The sequence below is a fragment of the Typopeltis vanoorti genome, chromosome 15 (assembly GCF_054136105.1).
Source record: "Typopeltis vanoorti isolate ZY-2024b chromosome 15, IOZ_Tvanoo_1.0, whole genome shotgun sequence".
NCBI lineage: Eukaryota > Metazoa > Arthropoda > Arachnida > Uropygi > Thelyphonidae > Typopeltis > Typopeltis vanoorti.
In genome coordinates this window covers 5,723,888-5,748,593 of record NC_143563.1, presented here as the reverse complement: position 1 = coordinate 5,748,593, position 24,706 = coordinate 5,723,888, and the positions used below count along the sequence as shown (strand labels likewise).

Here is a 24,706-nt window from a genome sequence, read left to right as displayed (position 1 = left end):
ACACTCCTAGAGGGTACACATCAGGAAATTCATGATGAACTTCACCACAAAGAATTATTTCATAAATCAAATTACTAGCATTTACCTTTCTTCCAAAAGACACTCCTGGTGAGTCAGCATCAACAATAAAACCTGTAAAAGCCTTACCAGCTGGCACACTTGGATCAAAGGCTGATCGTGCTAAGACAAAATACCTAAGCATAAGAAAATGAATCTTTAATAAATAATTCAAATTTTTTCAGCTATATTTATTTATTTATTTAGTGTATGGCATAATAAAGACACATGACATCAGAATATATAAATACATATTTGTGCAGACAATAAAAATGAAACAAGTAATGCACATATACAAATATCAGGTAAAAAAAAAAAGCTAAAATTTTAAGTCTAGTTCAGATAGCCAATCAAGAGCTGAAGGATCTGCCTCAAAAAAGTCTCTCAGGTCACCAGGATAGGCTCTTATGCTGCAGTTCTCCACAATGTGCCGGATGGTTTGATTTATGGCCCCACAGTCACATTGGGGTGAAGGTGATCTTCCCTACTTGTATAAGCTGTCTGCACAGATACCATGTCCTGTGCGTATCCTATTTAGGCTTTTCCATAGGACTAGCCACTAGAGGGCTATATGGTATGTCATGTTTGTGGATAGCTCCTGAACAGATAAGTGATATTTAAGTAAAAAATGATGAATTTGAATAGTATTTACATAGTATTGTTTACTTTTAGTATTTTAGCAAGTCTGGGTGATTTTTGTGTGTTTTTTGAGTATTTTAATAGTAAATTGATAGATACGATTATCTGTGCACATGGCTCCCATAAAGAAGAATACAAAGATGGCATCCAAGTTGCCATATTTGTCTAAAAATCTTAACTTAAAGGATTTCATTCAGTGTACAGTTTGCAAAATGTATGCACTGAGGAGAGTAGTTGGAGTCTGGATAAACAGCAATAGTAAAGTGAATGTGTGCAAAAAATGTAAAGAGCATGAGGATTTAAAGAGCGCTTCAGGTCGTGTGAGTGATATCGTTGATGAAAGTGAAAATCTAGATAACAGTGATATTCGAAGTATGAATGGTGATATTTGCGAGGTAGTACTGTGAGAGTGGTGTTGAAAGTGAGAATGAAGGCAAACACACAGAACGATTGAATTGTCGGAGAATAAAAATGATGACACTGATGCAATGAGTGAAATCGCTTTATTACGCGGAGCAATACATAGGGCAAATCGGCAGCTGGAGCATTAGCAAAAATTACCAAGCGTACCGACTAATAATTGGCAAAAGTATGATAGAAAAAATAAGGGTATGATAGTAAGTGCAAACAAAATGAAAGAGCATGTGTTGTATGGAGATTCCTTAGTAAGAGGTGTGTTAGTTGAGAGTTTAACAAAATCGTACCAACCCAGTGCAAACGTTAAGAATGTAAGTGAGTCAATTAGAATGCAAAAGCAGCAGGTGAAAGAATTGATAGTGGTAGCAGGTACAAATGATTTGAAAGGAAACAAAAAGGCTATGAGTGAGGATGTGAAGGAATTGCTTGAGGTAGCAAAAGAGAAGAGTGAGAGAGTTAGGATGGTGAGTCTGTTGTCGCGGTATGACAGTGAAGAATATAGAAGGAGAGCCATAATTACTAATGACTTGATGTGTGAATTATGTTTGATGAGCGGTGTGGAATTTGTGGATGTGTGGAATGAGTTCGATGGGCGAAAGGATTTATATAGAATGGATGGTTTACATTTGAATGGATTTGGTGGATTTGGTGTATGGAGACTTGAAAAGGTGTTATCGATGTAGTGGAAGTGAATGTGCAGAATCAGGGAAACTAGAGTTATTAAGGTGGAGGGGGGGAAGTAGATATGCAGATTTTAGGGAGACAGTTGATATGTGAACGTGCGTAATATGCCCAAGCGAGTAGGAAAGACCACGAATCAGAATGGGACAGTTAGTATAAGGCATCAAAATAGGGATCAGACAAACTGGCTTCTACAATTCATGTATACAAATGCCAGAAGTATTAGGAACAAGAAGGAAGAATTTTTGGCCTTGGTTGGCACTTCCAGACTACAGGTTATTGGCATTAGTGAAAGATGGCTGACAGATGATGACACAGCTAGTGGGATTGAATGTGAGGGGTATCATGTGTTCAGGAGTAACAGGGAGAATAAAAAAAAATTGGGGGGGGGAATATTATTGATGATAGCTGATGAGCTACAGCCAAGAAGAATAGAAGTGGAACTGCAGGATAGAGAAAAGAGCACATTTGAGGCTATTTGGTGTGAGATTGAAACTAGCAGAACAAAATATGCAGTTGGGTGCTGCTATAGACCAGGTGACGGAATAGATGGTGAAGATAGTATGCATAAGCAAATAGAAGAAATGAGTGGAAGGAGGGTAATTATTATGGGAGATTTCAAATATGGTCGCATTGATTGGAGTTATCCCTTAATAACGATCCCAGTTATCCCTTAATATTATCCCTTAATAACTATCTACAACAGCATGTAATGGAAAATACTAGGGGTCAGAGAGTGCTTGACTTAGTAATTGCATCTGAGAATTTGGCTAACGAATATGAGAACGTTGCCATGCTGGTGAGAGTGATCATAGGGTCTTGACTTGGGAGGTGGCTAAAGGTGTGAAATTTACAATTAAGACAGGGTACATGTGGAATTATTGGGCTGGTAAGTATGACAAGCTTAGGAGATTGATTGGTTCAGTGATATGGCATGTACAACTGCAAGGGCTAGAAGCTGATGGTGCATGGAAGGCGGTTAAGAAGTGTTTGCATGAAGCAATGGCTGACTGTATACCTAGAGTCCGAATAATAAATCAAGTAGGGGTTAAATGGATGAATAACACCATTAAGCTTGAGCTGCAAAAAAAGAAAAAACTATGGAGGGAATTTAAGGAGAAAGGTGACCATCAGGCACATGAACAGTAAAAAGCGCAGGCCAGAAGGATAACGAGTGTGGTAAGAAAAGCAAAAAAGGATGACGAAAGAACATTCGCCACGTAGGCTAAAGAGAATCCTAAACAGTTTTTTCGATATGTTACAAGTAAAAGAAAAAATTTATATTTCAGAATGATTTTAAAGAATGCCGATGGTAGGGACGTAACCGAATCAGATGATATAGTTAAATTCCTCAGCGATCACTTTGCAAGAATATATCTTCCAGGTGGTGACATTGCAGAAATGAATGAACCAATAGATTATACGGGAATTGTGGTGAATGAAGTGGAAGTGAGTAGTCTATTGCAAAACCTCAATGTCAATACATCTGTAGGATTGGATGGTATACTAGCTCGTGTCTTAAGTGAAGTGACTAAAAAATTGTCAGTATGCTTGACCATTTTGTTTAATTTGAGTCTCGGGTCTGGATTAGTCCTGAGGGGATGGAAAGAGGGGAAAATAGTTTCTCTGCATAAAGGAGGTTCCAAGACTGCTGTGTAAATTACCGATCGATTAGCATATCAGGAATTATTGTCAAGATCTTAAAGAAATTAGTCAAGAGAAGAATACAGGATTGAATAGATGAACATGGGATACTGTATGGGGGACAACACGGTTTTTGTGAAGGGTAGATCATGCCTCAGTAACTTGCTCACGTTTTATAACACAGTGACGGCTGAACCGGATAAAGGTAATGGGTTTACAGTGATTCTACTGGACCTTGCCAAAGCCTTTGACAGGATACTACATGGAACTCTAATCAGTAAACTGGAGCAGATGGGGATTGATATAGGGTGGGGTGAGATGGATTGGAGGGTGGTTGATGGAGGGATACCAGAGAGTGGTTTATTCAGGAGTGGAGTCCAAAAGACGGCTTGTGACTAGTGGTGTGCCGAAGAGTTCTGTTCTTGGACCACTACTTTTCAATTTGTTGATTAACGATGTAGGAAAGGATCTGAGAGGAATTGTTCACTTGTGTGCTGATGATGCAAAGTTGGGCAGACCAATTGTGAGTGCACAGGATGTCAAAATTTTGCAGGATGATTTGGATAGTTTAAAGGACTGGGCTAGGGAAAATGGATGTCAATTTAATGTGGCAAAGTGTAAGGTTATGCATTTTGGAGTGAAAAGATTAGCAGCACTATATAACACTGGTGGAACCGAACTCCAGGAGATTGATGAGGCCAGGGATTTGGAAGTGTTGGTGGATAGGGAGTTGAAGTTTAGGGGGCACATTGCAAAAGTGGCTAAATCAGCTCATCAAATCACTTGGTTGCTGAAAAATACTTTAACAAGTTATTTTTCCTCAATATCGAGCCTTGATAAGACTCCATCTAGACTACTGTGGCCAGATATGGGCACCAGGATTTCTTCTTGATGGGGAGCAGGTGGAGAGGATCCAGAGATGAGAGTGACCAAGATGATAACAGAAAGGGATATAATAACAGGAATAGAAGTCGCTGGGTACAGCATTTTTCGTCAGGATAGGAAGGTAAAGCATGGTGGTGGAGTACTGCCTATGATAAGTGATGACCTATGTCCTCTAAGAGTGGAGGCTTTGGAAGAAAGTGAGACAAATGATTTTGAGAGCATATTGTGTGAGGTAGAGGTAGGCAAGACAGGATATTTAGTGGGGTGTTGCTACAGACCCAGGAGCACAGAGGATGGGGACCAGGAGATGTTTAGACAGTTAAGTTTGGCAAGTGCAAGAAGAATGATTGTTATGGGAGATTTTAACTACAGTAATATAAATTGGAGAGAGGAAGATGCATGTAGCAATAGGAGAATGGAATTTCTAGAATTCTTGATGGACAAATGTCTTAGGCAACATGTAACAGAGGGAACAATTCTTGATGGACAAATGGCTTAGGCAACATGTAACAGAGGGAACAAGAGGTTCAAGAGTTTTGGATTTGGTTATAGCATCAGAACAGTTGATAATAACTCAGATGACATCTCTCCCACCAGTTGGAGAGAGTGACCATATGGTTTTGACTTGGAAAATGAATAGACATGCAGGAGTCTCAAAGAGACGGGAACGTATGTGGAATTATAATGCAGGCAATTATAATAGTCTCAGCCGTCAACTTTAGAGGTATACAGGAGGAGAGTGTGCTTCAGATACTGAGTACTCTGGATGTCAGCAAAGCTTTGGGACTGGATGGTATTTCACCACGAGTTTTGAGAGAATGTGCTAGGGAACTGACAGTGCCTTTAACCTGGCTTTTCAATGTAGGTCTGGCTGCGGGAAAGGTGACCAGGGAATGGAAGGAAGGTAAGATAGTGCCATTGCATAAGGGTGGTAACAGACTGGAAGTGTCTAATTATAGGCCAGTCTGTGTGTCATCAGTAGTTGTTAAGATCTTGGAGAAAGTTGTGAGGGACCGTGTACAGCATTGGGCAGATGAGGGTAATGTTATCTGTAAGAGTTAACATGGATTTGTGAAAGGGCACTCTTGTTTTAGCAATATGCTAGCCTTTTTTAATAAAGTTACAAGAACATTAGATGAGGGAAAGGCATATACTGCAATTTTCTTAGACTTAGCGAAGGCATTTGACAGGGTGCCACATAAGCTGATATTGAAGTTGCAGGACATGGGTCTGGATGTCAGATTGGTCAACTGGATTTAGGATTGGCTGTCTGATAGGTATCAGAGAGTTGTGTATGGTGGAGCAGTTTCAAGAAGGCAGAGGGTTACAAGTGTGGTCCCACAGGTCTCAGTACTAGGACCTATATTGTTTAACCTTTATATGAATGACATTGCCAGTGGATTGCAAGGAGATATTTAGTTGTTTGCAGATGATGCTAAGCTGGGAAGGATTATTAGTAATAGTGTAATAGTGCAGATGTGGTAGCCCTGCAAGAGAATTTGAATAAGCTAGATAGATGGGCAAATGGATGGGGATGTCAGTTTAATGCAGCAAAATGTAAGGTCTTGAGGTTTGGGAAACATCGATAGGATGCTGCATTCTCTATGGGAGGAGTTATACTGGAGGAAGTAGGGGAGACAAGAGATCTGGGGGGTTGATGATTGATAGAAACCTGAAATTTAGGGGACATATTGCAAAGGTGGTGAAGGTAACACAGAGGATTGCTGCAATTATGAGAAGGGCACTGACCTGCAGAGATAAAAGGGTTATCATTCCGTTGTATAAGTCTCTGATCAGACCACACTTAGATTATTGTTCTCACATTTGGTTCCCAGGATTTGAAGGGGTTAAATTAACTGTGGAAGGATACAAAGAGGGATGACAAAGATGGTTTCAGGACTGTACAAGGATAGTTATGAGGATCGGCTGAGGGAATGTGGACTGCAGAGTTTAGTGGATAGAAGAAGGAGAGGTGATATGATTGAGACTTTTAAACTGTTGGGAAGTGGTTACAGTGTTGACACTGGGGAGTTCTTTCGCTTGGTTGAACAGCGGGAAGGAGTGATGACAAGAGGCCATCCCTGGAAGTTACAAAAGGAAACTGTGAGCAAGAGGGTGAGGAGTGGTTTCTTTGCGTGGAGGGTGGTTGAACTGTGGAATGCATTGCCTGATGGAGTGGTGAGAGCGAGAATGGTTAATGAGTTTAAGGAGTGGTATGATAGACTTTGTGTGTCTTAGGAGGAACCTCCCCTCGATGAATCTTGACAGACTTTATGTTCTTTGGAAGGACCTCCCACGATGAGTCTTTTGACTCCATGGAGGCCTGAATAATAATAATAATAATAATAATAATAATAATAATAATAATCATAGCAGAGGTGTGGGTTCCTCTTCCATGCTGTAGGCTTAAAGGTTCCTTTGTCCTTTGCATCAAATATTAAGCTAAGATTGTTTTGCTCAGCCCAGTTTGTTAATGTTTCACCATTTTCATCATTATTATTGTAATTCCACATGGCGGTGATGGCTGTTAAAATCTCCTATGTAAATAGTAGGATGTGGAAATATGGGAATTACTTCATGTGGCCATTCTACCTGGGGAGGCTTATAGATGTTAATCACTGTGAGATCTTCAATTTTGGCTATGATAATGTGTATATTCTGATTAATATTTGCTGCTAATAAGTGGACATTCTCTATATTATTGTGTACATAAGTTGCACAGCCATGAGCTTGGTGATCTGTAGCTCCCAGTATATCGTACCCTGCAATTTTTCCTCTAGATTTCAATTGTTGTTCATTAGATGTGTGCATCTCTTGAATGATGCTAGCTATATTTTAAATTATCCAGAAAGATTTAATGATTATTTATGCTTTCTAAATATACTGTATTAAGCACAAACAGACACACAGTATGATACTGGTGTACCATCGCACACAAGACCTGTTTCACATACAGAATATAATGAAGTAATGCAAAATACAATGATGAAACTGAACATGGTTTACTTTGGGACAAATCAATATAACGCTGATCTAACTTCAGGACTACATTTATAATAGACATTTGACTATATCAAAGATGTAGTCAGAATGAGAATATGCAATCTGCTTAAACTTCTCCACAATTACCAGAGGGGGTTCAGTCTGAAGCTGAAATATGATATTTAAGAAGGAGTGCCTTTATTATTATTATTATTATTATTAACATCTGACATCCGTGGAGTCAGAAACTCATCATGGGAGGTATACATTATTTCACACAATGCTCATCCAACCATGCCTTAAACTGATTCAATGTGTCCTTGGTAAATGTGGCGGTCGAGTTAAGCTAGTCTAGAAAACGTGTTTTTAAAGTTAAATATAGTGTGGCTTTTTGTCACAAATTGTGCTAAAATTGTGCATTGGTTAGAAACAAGTGTCCTTCAGTGGTATTATTGTTTAGAACTGTGTTGTATATATTGTGTTTTCACTGCCGTTTGTTTCACTATATCAACGTGTAAAGATGGCGTCCAACAAGAAACGTACGTCAGCGGCGCGCAGGACTTCTACTACTACACGAAAGGCTGGCTCAGCGTTAGATTTTTCGCAATGGATGCGTTGCGGAAACTGCTACATGTATGCACCGAAAAATGTGAAGGATCTGTGGTCGGTCTGGCAAAATGAAAAGAAAGAAAATGTCGACGTATGTGAGAAGTGTCGGGATAGGCTGGAGCGTTTAGGAATGGAAGCTGACATCGGGACCGTAGCGGAAGAACTTCGGCGGGAGTTTATGAAAATGAAAAATGACCTTCATCTTCTTCATGAGGAAGTGGAAGTGATCGGTAAGGAGATACTGGAAGTTAAAGCTGAGTTTAATGTGTTAAACAGAGAAATTAGGACTATAGAGATTACTTTAGCTGAAGTAACTAGAACAGGATTACATATGGGTGAGTCTTTGGTGAATGATTCAGTAATAAATAGTATGGGAGTCATTGGGAGTCAACATAATAAAACCACAAGTGGCCAAGAAGAAATGAGATGTAGTGAGAGTGGGGGGGTAAGTAATAGAGAGTTGAGTAATGAAGCTGGGAGAGTCATGCTGAATAGTGTAGAGAATGAGTCCATGAGTGTGAACTTGAATGAAGTTAATAGTGGTAAAATATATGGTGATTCTATGATTAAGGGTATGGAGAGTGGTATGCATGAGGAGTGCTTGGCTGATGGTACAATAGAAAGAGTGGCTTTAGCAATAAAGAGAGGGCATGAAACAGACAAGATGATAGTTATGGTGGGTACGAATGACCTGAGAGGTAGTATAAATCGGGTAGGAAAAGATTTAAGAACATTATTAGATATTGTGAAGAGGAAAAGTGTCAATGGGAGAATAGTGTGTGTGCTGCCTCGTTTTGACAATTACGAGTTAAGTAGACGAGCAATGATAATGAATGATATGATTGCAAGAATGTGCAGAAAAAGAGGTCTGGAGTTTGTTGATGTTTGGAGTGTGTTTGAAGGAAAAAGGCAGTTGTATGCTAGAGATGGACTGCATCTTAACATGGAAGGACATAAGAGATTGAAGAAGTTATTGTTTTCTGAACAGGTTGAAGTTATTGGGCAGGGAAACTAATATTGAAAAGGTTGAGTGTAAGAGAGAGAAACTTTAGCACTGATTGTGTATTTATTGATCCTTATAGGCAGAATAAATTGCAGAAGAGAGGGGAAAAAAATCGGCATAGGACTACGGTAGTTAGTGACTTATATATCAGTTCTAAAGCCGGTACAAGATCTAGAGGGAATCTGCAATTTTTGTATACCAATGCTAGAAGCATTAGAAATAAGAGAGAAGAATTTTTGGCATTAGTCAGTGAAATCTCACCAAAAGTTGTAGGCATTAGTGAAACTTGGCTGTCGGCAGAAGATGTGGTCACTGGAATTGAATGTAATGGGTACAGTATTTTTAGGGAGGATAGAGAAGATAGAACAGGAGGAGGAGTACTGTTGATGATAGCTGATGTGTTGCAGCCAAAGAAAGTAGTATATCATGATGATAGACATGTGAATGAGAGTTCATTTGAGGCAGTCTGGTGCGAAATAGTGACCAACGCAACCAAATATACAGATGGATGCTGCTATAGGCCAGGGAGTACAGGGGGAGATATTGAATTCATGCATCAGCAACTTAGTGCAATGAGTGAAGGCTTAGTGATTATTATGGGGGATTTTAATTATGGTGATATCAATTGGAAGGAGGAAATATCACGTAGCAAAAAGGAAATGGAGTTCATACATCTGCTACGAGATAATTACTTGAAACAGCACATAACTGAAGGGACACGTGGTGTGAGAGTGTTGGACCTGGTTATTGGTTCAGAGGTTATATGCATAAGTAAGGTGACCTCGTTACCTCCAGTTGGTGAAAGCGATCATGTGGTATTGACTTGGGAGGTTGCAAAATCTGTGGATTTTTCTATTAAGAAGGGGTATGTACGAAACTACAGGTTAGGCAATTATAACAAGCTTCGGAGTGAGCTTGCAGCCATCCCATGGCAGAACATATTGCAAGGGAAAGATGTTAGCAGTGCTTGGGATAAAATCAGCGGGTATCTGAGGAAAGCAATATCAGATTGTGTCCCCATGGTCAGGAGGTCAAACAAGGCAGGCATTAGATGGATGAGCAGTAGTATCAAGCTTGAACTACAAAAAAAGAAAATGTTATGGAGAATTTACAAGGAGAAGGGCGATCAGGACACCCATGAGCAGTACAAGGCTCAAGCTAGGAAGGTTACCAGCATAGTAAGAAAAGCTAAATCAGATTATGAGAAGACCTTAGCCAAAGAGATCAAGGGTAATCCCAAAGAGTTCTTCCGCTATGTGGCAAGTAAGAGGAAGAATGACTTCGGAAGGATAACCTTAGTGGGTGCTGATGGTATTGAGGTGACAAAATCAGATGTAATAGTTGAGTTACTGAGTGATCACTTCTCAAAAGTCTATCACCCAAGTGAGGATATCTCTATACCTATAGCAATACCTAATGTGAGAATTGAAGCTAAAGAATCAGAGGTATTAAATATATTGCGAAACTTAAATGCAAACACTGCGGTAGGCTTAGATGGAATATCAGCTCGGGTGTTGCGTGAATGTGCAAATGAATTGTCAACCCCTCTTACCTGGATATTTAATTTAAGTTTGAACTCTGGTATGGTCCCTAGGGAGTGGAAGTTAGGCAAAGTGGTTCCTTTGCATAAGGGTGGCTCTAAAACTGCAGTATTGAATTACAGACCAATCACCATCTCAGGAGTAGTGGTAAAAGTATTGGAAAAGTTGGTTAAAGACAAAATTCAAGAATGGGTGGATCAGGATATGATACTCTATAGAGGCCAACATGGTTTTGTTAAAGGTAGATCCTGCCTTAGCAATCTATTAACTATCCATAATAGAATAACATCAGAGTTGGACAAAGGAACTGGCTACACAGTGGTACTTCTGGATTTTGCTAAGGCTTTTGACAGGATACCCCATAGAACACTGTTACGCAAATTGGAGCAGATGGGAATGGATATTAAATTGGTGATATGGATAGGAGAATGGCTCAGGGAGAGATACCATAAGGTGGTGTATGGAGGAGCCGAGTCCAGAATGAGGCAGGTGACCAGTGGTGTGCCTCTGTGCTTGGGCCAATGTTGTTTAATTTGTATATAAATGATATAGGAAACGGCTTAAAGGGAGATATTCAGTTGTTTGCTGATGATGCAAAGTTGTGTAGTGCAATAAAAAATCAAGCTGATGTTGAAAGTTTGCAGGAGGATTTAAATAAGCTGGTAAAATGGGCAAAAGAAAATGGATGTCAGTTCAATGTGGAAAAGTGTAAAGTCTTGCATTTTGGGATTAAAAGATTACCAGCTGTGTACTACATAGATGGAAAGGTACTCCAAGAGATTGATGAGGCTAGGGACTTAGGGGTATTGGTAGATAAGGAGATGAAGTTCAGAGGACACATTGCTAAGGTGTCCAAGATTGCACATAGGATTACTTGGTTGTTGAGGAACACACTGACATCCAGAGATAAAGAGGTTATTATTCCCCTTTATAAAGCATTGATACTTCCACATTTGGATTACTGTGCTCAGGTCTGGTCACCTGGATTCCTTGGAGATGAGGAGGCTGTGGAGAGGGTTCAGAGAAGAGTGACCAAGTTGGTGAGTGATATAAAAAATGTTCCCTAAGTTGATAGATTGAGAGCTTGTGGATTGCAGAGATTGGTTGATAGGCGAAGAAGAGGGGATATGATAGAAACATTCAAATTACTAAAAGGTTTTTATAGGATTGATGCAGGGGAAATGTTTCAGCTGTGTGATAGTGATGGAACAACAAGAGGTCATCTCTGGAAATTAAAGAAGAGTGTGGTTAACAAAGGTGTCAGAACAAGGTTTTTTGCCTGGAGGGTGGTGAATGAGTGGAATTCATTGCCTGACTTTGTTGTGAGCTCTTCATCTGTAAATGAATTCAAGAAGAGATATGACAGATATTGTTTTGCTAGTTTGGGTCTCCCGCGATGAGTCTACTGACTCCATGGAGATACCCGTAATAATAATAATAATAATAATAATAATAATAATGTGCCTACATTCACAACACTCAGGCAATGCATTCCACTCACCATGCAAAGAACCACCTCCTCACTGATTTGCTCACACCCTCCTTATACACTTTCCAGCAATGGCCTCTTGTTATACCCATCCCCCTCTCTCATTTTATGAAAAATCTCTTTTGTGTCAACCTGATAACAATCCCTGACTAGTTTATATGTCTCAATCTTCTCTGAACCCTTTCCAACATATTCTCGTCATCGTGAAAACCCACTGACCAAATCTGTGTACAATAATCTATCTGAGGCCTGATACAATAGCCATGTACAATGGCATCATAACCTCTTTATTTCTGCATATCAGCTTCCTCTGCATCATTGCCATTGTCCAATGTGACGTTTCCACAACTTGTGCAATGTGACCCCCAAATTTCAGGTCCTTGTCCACCACTACTACTCCCAGTTCTTCCATCTCCTCTATTTCCTTTAAAGAAGTTTCCCCACCAAGTGTATACTTTGCATCCCATCATTGCTACCAAATCTCAAAATCTTACACTTTGCAACATTAAACTGACACTAAGCTCCCAATTTATTCAAATCCTCCTGTAAGGCTATAACATCTGCTTGACTCTGCATTGCTCTCCCCAATTTTGCATAATCAGCAAATAGCTGCATATCACTAGTTAAACCCATCCCAATATCATTAATATACAAACTGAACAACAATGATCCCAAAACTGACCCCCAATTTTATTAGCTCTCCCAAGAACTAAACGGTTTTGGTCTAATAAACACCTCAACCCCCAGAATAAGAGCTCTGCTGCTTGTATCAACTCTAGAATTAATAGCCAAGTAAAATAGTACGATCTCAGTAAGAATAATGGATTTAATGTATCATTTACCATTTCACATTGATCAGAAGTAGACAATCATGGCTTAATCTTTGAGACAAGTATATCATTACTCACAGGATCAACCAGATAGTACTTGATGAGTGAATGAATTCAATGTAGCATTGTCACATTTTATTGTTCTGACTGGCATGCAGTCACATGAACAGTACACACTTCACAGATACCAATACTAGACCTCACATTGAGGAGCAATTCACCTAGACCCCCATTCTACCTAGATAAACCACACAAATTGGCTTAGACTTTGAAAGATTGGCACTCACTTGAAGAAGCAGTAAATTTGTCAATTCAAAATGGAACATGAGGAGCTGCTCACACCAAATAGTGATGATATTGCTATGTAGATCAACAGACATTACTCAAAAATGTTATCGACATCATAGAGGAAGATACCAAAAGCACTCACAACCATAAGTACTATAATTCCTCCCTCTCTCTCTGAAAGCACTCTTGGACATGCCACGTTCACAATCACAAAATTCACAACATGTCTACTGCATGTGGATCCATCTTACCACATCATCCTTTGAAATGTAATGCTATATAGTTCACATTTATTAAAGATAAAACAATGGTTGGTGACTTTGCACAGGTTTGCACAATAGGTAGGAACTTTTGACTAACACATCGCATCCCTTACATCAAGTGGGCACATTTTCATAAATTTGTTAATATTCGTGCATATTAATGAATGGCATGCTGTTTTAATTTTTGTCAATAGAATTTGTGCAAAATTAATATTTGCAAACTGTCTTAATGGTACTAAAAATCTTAAAAGTGATATCTTATTTCAAGGCATAAAAAAAAATCTTTTTTGTTTTAAAAATATTATGAATTATAAAGTGGCTGGTTTTGCACCTAATGAAGTATAGATGAATAGCTAATGATACTGATTTTATGATTATATCATTCCTACATTACCTAAAAAAACAAAAACAATCATAAGAATTAACAGCTAACCCACAACTCCAGCATACTAAAGCATCAGTGCATATGCTATTATGGACCACAGTGACCACATTTTCTAAACTGCAGATATCTTATGTAATTAAATTTTGCTTTGAGTAAAAAGTAAAGGAAGATGCAACTCCATCGAAAGAAACTTAGGCATGTAGGATCTAATTTAGAATCTATATGATAAACATATGCCATGATGTAGTGCAAAATAGTGAAAAGATTGTAGAGAATGTGGAAACAGTGAACAATAGTACACAAAATATGAATGAGAGTATGAAAAAAGGATTGGAAGGTAATGTGGATAATGAGATAACAGTAAGAAGTGAAATAGTGTGGTTTATTGGCATTCTTCACAGGACAAAACATGAGGTGGGATGACTGGAGAAATTATTGTTATGTGGTACATTAGAAGGGAGAATGAAAGAAAAAGTGAATGGGGAAAAGTATGAAGGTATGAGAAACTGGGAGTAAGAAGAAAGTATTGTAAGGAGATTTAACGATAAGAGGTGTGCTTAATGAGAAAGTGAGGAAAGCATGTTTCCCAGGTATGAAGATCAAGGAGGGGTTAGTGAAGCTGATAGTTTGCAGAAAGAGAAAGAGAAGTGAAAGAATTTATTCTTTTGACAAGCACAAATGCTTGCAAGGTGAGAAATATGCAATAAGAGAGGATGTAAAAGAGTTGCTGAAAGCAAACTCTTTCAGCGTATTTGCTAGAAGCAAAAACGAAGAGTGAGAAGTAAAGTTCATGAGCCTGTTGCCTCAGTATAACAGGAATGAATTAAGAAGAAAAAATCATGACTGATAATGAGTCAATGAGAACATTATTATTATTACTATTATTACCCCAAGACCTCATGGAGTCAAAGACTCATCTGGGAGGTTCTTCTTTCACACACACATCTCATCATACCGTGTCTTAAACACACTCAAACTCCTTGCAGACACCACACTCACAGGCAAGGCATTCCAATCATTCACAACTCTGCACGAAAAAAACGTGCCCCTCACTCCCCTACTCACACCCTCTTTATACAGTTTCCAGGGATGACCTCTGGTTCTCCCCCGATCTCCCACTATTTTCTGTAGAACTTCTCCAGCATTGATCCTATAACAACCCCTTACCAACTTGTAGTAAGGATTGTTATAGGATCAAATTATATCTTCTCAATCTTTCCTCATACTCGACATTCCAGAGATCAGAAACTACTTTAGTCAGTTGGCTTTGGACCCTTTCCAACATCTCTTCATCCTTATGAAAACCAGGTGACCAAATCTGGGCATAATAGTCCATCTGTGGCCTAATCAAAGCCTTATACAACAGAACAAGAATCTCCCTACTTCTACACATCAGTGTCCTCTGCATCATTCCCAGAAGCCTTTGTGTTGGTTTCACAATTTTGGCTATGTGTCCCCTAAATTTCAGATCCTTATCCACTATCACCACAAGATCTCTTATTTCTTCCACCTCCAACAATATATCCTCACCAAGCATAAATTCTGCATCCCATCTTTGTTTTCCAAATTTTAAAACCTTACATTTTGCAACATTGAACTCAAATCACCATTTCCATGCCCAATCACTCAATTTATTCAAGTCTTCTTGCAAGGCCACAACATCTTCACTATTCTTCATGGTTCGTCCCAACTTTGCATCATCTGCAAACAACTGAATATCTCCATCCAAATCTTCACCTATATTATTAATATACAAGTTAAACAATAATGGTCCCAAAACAGACCCCTGAGGCCCTCCACTAGTGACTTTCCTTTTCCTGGATATCGCTCCCCCATACACAACTTGTTGATACCTACCATATAGTCAGTCTCCAATCCAATGCACTAATCTAATGATGCAGTTTATAGATGTATGAGTGAATTAGATGGATGAAAGGACTTGTATATATCTAATTTGAATGATTTTAGATGTTTTTTTTTTTGGGGGGGGGGGAGTGTTGTTCAGTGAGAGGTTGGAAGGGAAAATCAGGGAAACTAGAAGTATTAGAGGGGGGGGATGTAGTCAGGTGCGGGTTCAGCCATCCCTGAGAGACAAATGAGTGTCTGTACAGAAAGTGCAACGCTGTATAGAAAATGATTATACAGTGCTTAACGTGGTTTCACAAGCTTCAAAACTGAATATGTTAGTGATGACATTACACAAGGGTAACTGTGGGTTCAAGGCAATGTTAAAATCCATGTACACAAATGGCACAAGTTTCAGAAATACAGGAGAGAAATTTTTGGCATTAGCCAGCTCCACTTGGACCAAAAATAATAGGCATCAGTGAGACCGATTTGAAAGAAAATGAAAATAGTTATAGAGACAGAATGAAAAGGATACTGTATCTTCAGTGAACATAGAGGGAAGACAAGGAAGTAAGGTATTGCTACTGACAGCTGAAGATTTCAACAACAAAATTAGAAGTTAGAGAGGATTTTAGGTCAGAGGGAGATAGTTCATTTGAGGCTATGAGTGTGAGATAGAGACTAACAGGGCAAAACTATTAAAGGCCAGGAGTGTAGACATGAAGATGTGAACACCATGCATCAACAGATTATCATGAGTGCATTCCAACCAATTATTATGGAAGACTTCGAATATGTAAACATAGATTGAAAGGAGGAAAAGGGACATGGTAAGATGTAAGTGGAATTTAAACAATTACTAAGGGATAATTACCTGAAACAGCATGTCATGGAGTGTGTGTGTGGGGGGGGGGGGGGCAGGGTCTGAGAGTGCTGGACCCAGAAATACCATCAGAAGGTGCATTCATAATCAAGGCAGACACTCTGCCTCCAGTTGAGGGAGAGCATGACCATGCAGTTCTTATTCTGGGAGGTTACAAAATGTGAAATTTCCTGTCAAGTAAGGGTTTATGCTGAGCTATAAAGCCAGTAATTATGACAGAAAAAAGTGCAATGAAGCTACTAGGAAAGAATGTCAGTAGTTCATGGGAAATGGTCAGGAAATGTTTGAGAGAAATAGTATCAAATGCATACCCATGGTCAGGAGGATAGACCAAAATGGAGTAAGTGAATGAGTAGAGATATAAAGCAAGAGCTACAGAAAAAAAAAAACATTGTGGAAGGAATATAAAGAAAGAGGTAATCATACTCATTAGCAGTAAAAAAAAGCAAATTTAAGAATAGTGACTAGTATGATAAGAAAGGTCAAATCAGATTATGAAAGAAAATTATGAATGAAAGAAAATGAAAGAAAAAGCAGGCCAAAACAAACCCAAAAGAGATTTTTCTTTATGCAGCAAGTAAGAGGAAGAATAACTACAGAAGGATGACTTTATGCTGATGGTAGGAAAGTTACAGAAGCAAAAGAAAGTTGTGACATGAAATGATGTGACAGAGAATTGATGTTAGAATTCAGGTAGATGAACAGGAGGTGTTCAGCATATTGAAAAAAATTGATGTGAATACATTCATTTTTTTCAGCAGTGAGACAGGATGGCAGTGGGACTGGATAGCATATTAGCCAGAGTGCTATATTCAAAGCATTTCTTCAGATGAAGTCATTAAATCTAAGTCACCAATTATGGTGAGATGTTAATTCTGGTGGTTAGAATATTGGAAAAGTTGGTTAAAAGTAAACTCCAGTAGTGGGTGGATAAGAATATGATATGCTATGGTAGGCAGGGATTTGTAAAAGTTAGGTCCTGCCTTACTATTTACTCACATTTTATAATAGAGTAATAGCAGAATTAACTTTCTAATAGTTTTCTGTCAGTATTCTGCACGGAAAACTGTTACAAAAATTGGAGCAAATGGGAATAGATACAAAGCAGGTAGCATGGATAGAGTGATGGCTGACAGATAGAGACCAAAGAGATATGGTAGAGTGGAATCTAAGAGGATAAAGGTGACTACTGGAGAGCCTCAGCATTCTGTACTAAGGCCACTTTAATTTTGCTCTTTGATTTGTATATTAATGATATGGGGAAAGATTAGGAGGACATTCAGTTGTTCGTAATGATGCAAAACTGGGGAAGGCACTAGTTGAAAAAATATCCCCATCACCTTTATAGATGATGGAAATATCCTGCAGGATGATAAATTGGCATTGTGGGCAATTGATAACATAATGGTTATCAATTTAATGTTGCAAAATACAAGGTTATGCATTTTGGGTTGAAAGGATTGCATACTGTGTATCACATGATGATACTGGATTGCAGGAAATTGATAGTGCTATGGACTTTGGGATTATGGACAGAGAGTTGAAGTTCAGAGGGCATATTGCAAAAATTGGTAAAATAGCTCAAAGGATTATTTGGATGTGGAATGTCATGCTAATAAGTAAAGATAGGGAAGTTATTATCACTCATTATAAGGCTATGATATAGGTGGATTGATACGGCACAAAGTGCCTTAGACGATAGAAATATAAGATCTGACAATGTTGGAGTCTTTACAAGTAACAGACCGATTTGGAGGAAAATTGTAGATAGGAAGTTAGTAATGATGTAAATTTTTCATGTAGTACTATCATATCCTGTACGTAGCAGGAAATTGATGATGATGATGATGATGATGATGATGATGATAATTTTTAATCAATTCCTTGAATTTGCAATGATTTCATATGCATTTTTTTATGACTTCCACCCAAGAGTGTTTGTAAACCTATATAGTACATTAGTATTAGTACTATGGATAGACTAAGGTTCTTTCTTTATTATTTTTTAGATAATCCTGAAACTAGCTCAGGGATCAACCAAATGTAACTTTTATTGACTACTTCTTGCCCCAATAAGTGGGATGATGGTCATCAACTGGATTACGAAATATGTCTTCCATCTAAAGATATTCATAAACATCCAAAAATGTTAATGGGATTTCAACTCATGACCTGATTGAAGAGTGGAGATGATATTTGGTTAGGAAGGGCCACTAACCAGACCAATTTTGACCTTTATTGAGGTCTCATCAGTGGAAGCCAGACCCAGAAAAGATAAAGGTTGAAACCAATCCGAGTAGTGGGCTTTCCCATAATGCATAGTATTATACATGTCTGTAAGGATATGTGTCTTGCATTATGGGATGCTAAGGAAAGTGATGTGAAGTCATTAGCCTCTATATACAAGTAGCATAGTCATGAAGTTCCTTCACAGTTGTAGAGAGTTACACTTGGATAAAGGATGAAACTAAGAATATAATTTCATGGCATCTTTAACACGTTCGCTGCCATGCTACTTAGTCATAGTTTGTTCCCGCACGCCAAGCGCTTTTCGCGTCTTCAAGGTCACTACGAGTAATCTCGTAGCCGGCTTATCAGACAGAATTTTGTTTCATACGCCAACTACGAGTAATCTCGTATCACTCCCATCTTCAAGGTCACTACGAGTAATCTCGTAGCCGGCTTATCAGACAGAATTTTGTTTCATACGCCAACTACGAGTAATCTCGTATCACTCCCATCTTCAAGGTCACTATGAGTAATCTCGTAGCCGGCTTATCAGACAGCATTTTATTTCATACGCCAACTACGAGTAATCTCGTATCACTTCCAGCTATATATTACATGCGCTGATGACGGTGTTTATTGCATCTAGTTCAGTTTTAGTTTCTAGTCTCTAAGAACCTTCAATTTCGCCATGACCAGTAAAAGAAAACTTACTGATATAGAAGTGGAAGCTTATGCTAATATGAGCGATGATGAATTTCATGAAATATTTGGTTCCGATTCCGAAGATGATCCTACAGACGACTCTAGCGGTGACTCCGATGATGAAGAAACTTTTGAAGATGAAGATAGCAACCAGCCAAATGCATCAACATCAACTTATTGGGAAAATTCAGAAGAGGAGCCCCACAATTTGACTTTGTTGAAACTGCAGGTTTTAAAATTGACACTAGAAATTTCAGTATCAAAAGGTTAGTTGAACTTTTCTTTTCTGAAGAATTTCTCACAATTTTAGTAGAACAAACCAATTTATATGCTTTACAAAATATTGAGGAAAGCCGAGCGCAGTTCAAAAAAAGTCGAAGAATTTCTAACTGGAAAGCAACAGACATACCTGAAATGAAATTATTTCTTGGACTTTTACTTCATATGGGTCCTTGTAATTTACTGTCTATTGAGCATTATTGGAGTACAAATCAACTTTACAATTTGCCATTTTGGCGCTCTAAAATGAGCCGAAATCGATTTCAAATTTTATTGCGTCATTTGCATTTCGCAGATAATTCCCAAGCATCTAATGATAAATTGCACAAATTAAGACCAGTCCTAGATCATTTTAATAGTGTAATGCGAAATTGCTACACACCAGACAGAAACTTATGTATTGATGAGTCAATGGTGTTGTGGCGCGGTAGACTGGCATTTCGGTAATACATAAAAAACAAAAAACATAAATATGGCGTGAAATTCTATGAACTGTGCGAATCAAATGGATTGGTGATAAAAATAAAAATTTATACAGGAAAATCTGAATCGTCTTTAGCGAAAATGGGTCACGCATATGATGTTGTATTCCACTTGATGGAAGAATATTTAGACAGGGGTTATGTATTGCATATGGACAATTTTTATAATTCTGTAGCTCTAACAGAATCGCTTACCAACAGAAAAACGTATGTGTGTGGAACTCTGAGAAATAATAGGAAAAACAATCCACCCGATGTTATTCAACAGAAACTAATGAAAGGGGAAGTTGTCTGGCAAAGAAGAGGTCCTGTTGTAGTCAGTAAATGGAAGGATAAGAGGGAAGTCCTTTCCATTTCAAATATGCACAAATTTGAAATGGTTGAAACGCAAAATCGGAATGGTAAATTTCAGTTAAAACCTAATATCGTTAGGGATTATAATTTGGGTATGTCAGGCACCGATCTTTCTGATCAAATGCTTTCATACTATTCCACCTTACGAAAGACAATTAGATGGCCAAAGAAATTGGCAATACGCATTTTTGAGGTATACATTCAAAATGCGCATAAATTTTATAACATGATTACTGGAAATGCAATGTCTGCATTAAAATTTAGAGATAAATTTATCTCAATTTTTGTTGGGATGGATGAACTTACAGCATCAGAGAATATCAGGAGGAATCGGGATTTTCATTATTTGGAAATTTTACCACCAACAGAAAAAAAGAATCAACCGACAAAGCCATGCCGTGTCTGTACAAGAAACAAACGTAGACGCGAAACACGTTATTATTGTCCTGTTTGCCAGGAAAAATCATCATTGTGCGTGGAAAAGTGTTTTAAAATGTACCATTCTTAATTTGAATAAATTGTTTTTTTTTTATTTTACTGAGTGCTTTTTTATTTCATTGATTGGTTTTTATTTTTATTGATTTTACTAGTTTAAATTGATATACAAATTACGTGTTATACGACGGATTAACTCACGCTTGGCATACGAGGTTGGTAATCAACATACGAGTATACTCGTAGTTGGCTTGTGAAGCTCATATACGAACTACGAGTATACTCGTAGTTGGCATCTGAGGCACATACACAATATACTATATTTTAGTTGAAATTATTTCTCTTCTACCAAGCCCCCAGACATGCTCTCCGCATTATTCAGAATTCAAGGGTCCAAATTAAGGTAATTATACAAAGGGATAACTCGTGTTTGGCATAGGAGGTCGGTAAATCGACATACGAGTATACTCGTAGTTGGCTTGTGAAGCTCATATACGAACTACGAGTATACTCGTAGTTGGCAGCGAACGTGTTAACTTATAATTGACCTTTTGTGAATTATCAGAAAAAAAAAAAAAATTCAATTCCTAAAGACAAATGCTTCATTTCCAAATAAATATCACTGAAGTTTTGAATTGATCAGCTGCTTACCAATTAGCCTTGCCTCCATTGGTTATCCACATTTTCTGGCCATTAAGGATCCATTTATTACCTTTCTTTTCTGCCCTTGTCTGAATATTGGCTACATCTGAACCTGCATCACGTTCTGTTAAGCAGTAAGCCTATATAAATAATCAGCTTTTAATATGGATTCTCTATAAAGTAAAATTTCATGCACTGCAAAACGTTTATATTTTGAGAAGAAACACCGTTAAGTATGGAGTTAATACAAAATAAATGCTCCTCGGGGATAATACAGTAACAGATATTCACTACAATAATTTTTCTGTTAATAATAATCATAGAGGCTTACAAATTGAATGGTGTTTACGTCTGAATAAGTTAGGATGCTTAAGTTTGATAAGCTAATTTCAAAGAATAAGGATTTTTCATAAACTGGAAAAATATATATCAGATGTTTATTTTTTCAGATTTATTTAACCTAATGATTAAATAAGCACCAAGCCGGCATTGTTGGCCAAGTGGTTAGCGTATCTGCTCTCCAGCCAAAAGGCTTTGGGTTTGAATCCTGCTCTAGGCATGGATGTTTGTGATTGTCTGTGAAAATACTAGTGGTGGTGGTCGGCAGTAGATGGCCTTGGTGTAGATGATGAAGGTAGTTGTGGTTGGTGGATTGGTGGAGACGGAAAGTTCTAGAGTAGACATCCTCCCTCGATGAGTCTTTGGACTCCCTGGAGGTGTTATGTAATAATAATAATAATAATAATAATCATTTTATAAATTATAAATAAAATGAAAACAGAAGAAAATGAAAGTGTTTACTTGGAATCCAAGAATCTTTTTTAAAGATAATCTTGTTATTCTGTCTTTAAATGACTATTCTATGGCCTTTTTCTTATGTGAATCAAATGCAGTTGGACTTTTTTAAACATCAGCCTCATTGCTTTAATTGGGTAGCATTTCTGCTCTTCAGCCTACAGGTAATGACTTCAAATCTGTACTGTGGTACGGATGTCTGTGAGAGTCTTTAGATAGAAGACTAACATTAACTGACAGAGGAGCTGGTACTCACATTTAAAAATAAAGAATGATACCAATGTCAGAATCATAAAACTGAAAATATTAGAAAAGATTAACCAAATTAAAAATGCCAAGAAATCATATTCGTGGTTAAATCCTTAATCCAAGTGTAAGTAAACAAGGTTTGCTCATGAAGTATCTTCATGACTGGGGTGCTTGTATAAGCACCTCTGTAGTGCAATTGGAAGAACAATGGTGTAGTGCGTTTGGAAAAGACCTAAGTTCAATTCTTGTCATGATGAGAAGAATCTTTATGTGGCTGTTTACAACTGAAGGTGAGTTAGCCGATCTCACAGAAAGGAAGCAGGGTTTTTTCTCCTGGGAACTTGAGTTTTTTCATCCCACATACAGATAAATTGGCCTTGAGAAAACACACAATTTTTACAAACAAAAAAGTACTAGTGGTAGTGAGCAGTAGATGGCATTGGTATAGATGATGATGGTAGTTGGTAGATTAAGTGGTGGGGAGATGGAAAGCTGTAGAGTAGGTGTCCTCTCTCGATGAGTCTTTGGACTCCTTGGGGGTGTCATAATAATAATGATAATAATAATATATAGAGGCTAATGACTTCATACCAATTGCCTTAGTATCCCATAAAGTGTTATGGAGAAGGGCCACTACCCAGACCAGTTTTGACCTTTATTAAAGTCTCAGCGGGAGCTATTACTTCTGCATTACTTCAACTATAGTAATTCCACTGATGAGACTTCAATAAAGGTTGAAACTGGTCTGGGTAGTGGCCCGTCCCATAATTCATAGCATTATACACATCCTAAAGGGTGTGTGTGTGCTTTGCATTATTGAATACTAAGGCAATTGATTTTGAAATCATTAGCCTCTATATACAAGTAGCCCAGTTGTGAAGATAGACAAACCAAGAATATATTTCTTGTTATCTTTAATTTATAGTATAACCAAGTGAAAAAACTTTCAACAAAGAACAAAATAAAATAGAAGTTGGAAGCCAAGAAGGCAAGAAAAAGACAAGCAGCAAACTAAGATATGGTATGGATGCTTAGACGTTGATCATCACTCATTCTTATGTCTTATAAGTGGAATAAACACTTATCTATAGATAATAAATACTAACTAAATTAATTTATTTAATAAATTATTATGCCAGTATGTCATCTTAGTCAACAAGACATCTTCATGGGCAAACAAAATATACTAACATGCACAAAAGCAGATTGGCAAGAAAGCAAAGGCAGACAGTGTGAATAGTGGGATCTTACAGTCCTAACTACTTAATTATCATACTACTTACAACTACCATCAATGCCATCTACTGCCCATCACTACCACCACGAAAAGTAATTTATGTCTGTGTTCTGAAGATTGATTGTCTGTATGCAGAATGAAAAACCCAAGGCTCTGGGAGACAAAAAAAACCCTGCTACCTCTGCATGAGATAGGATAACTCACCTTCAAATGAAAGAGGCTGTATAAAGATTCTTCGCTTAATGACGAGATTTGAACTTAAGCCTTTTCCAATTAAAGGGCATAACATACTGTCGTTTGTCCAATTGCACTATGGAGACACTTAAAACACTCACCCGAACAAGGAATTGAATCCTGGACCCTTAGGTTAAAAGCCTAATGCTCTACTGACTGAGCCATCTGGGGTATGATAAGGCGGTATCTAACACAAGCAATGCATAACTGCATATCAGGATTTTAGCAAATAAATAGAGTATGAGTGAAATGGATGAACAGTAAAATCAAGCAAACAGTGATACAAAAGAAGTTGTTATAAAGAAAATACAAGACAGTCTGGTGAACAAATGCATGAAGAATATAAACTGCAGGCCAGAAAAGTGGCAAGCATGATTAAAAAAGAAAAAGTAGAATATCAAAGCAGATTGGCCAGTCAGGTCAAAGGGAAGCTTTAAATAACATAGTGGTGTGAATGATGCTGTGAAACATGTAGAAGGGAGGCTAGGATTAGCAGAATTAAAGGTGAAAGAATCAGAGGTGTATCGAGTCCTGCTTGAGTTAGATGTTAATAAGGCTGTGAGAATGGACGACATATCTAGGGCCGTTGCCAGATTAGATCACGCCCTGAGGCAAACAATTAAA

At 38.0% G+C, this 24,706-nt stretch overlaps 1 protein-coding gene across 1 annotated transcript in view; it reads right to left on the bottom strand.

Moving 5' to 3' along the window:
• Positions 1-24,706, bottom strand: part of LOC150098324 (medium-chain specific acyl-CoA dehydrogenase, mitochondrial-like) — a 254,840-nt gene that overhangs the window by 101,334 nt on the left and 128,800 nt on the right. The window contains exons 8-9 of the mRNA XM_090405151.1: positions 21,577-21,707; positions 86-194 (exon numbers count right to left, since the gene is read on the bottom strand). Coding sequence (XP_090261277.1) covers positions 86-194; positions 21,577-21,707 — 240 coding nt within the window. The remainder of the gene's footprint in view (positions 1-85; positions 195-21,576; positions 21,708-24,706) is intronic.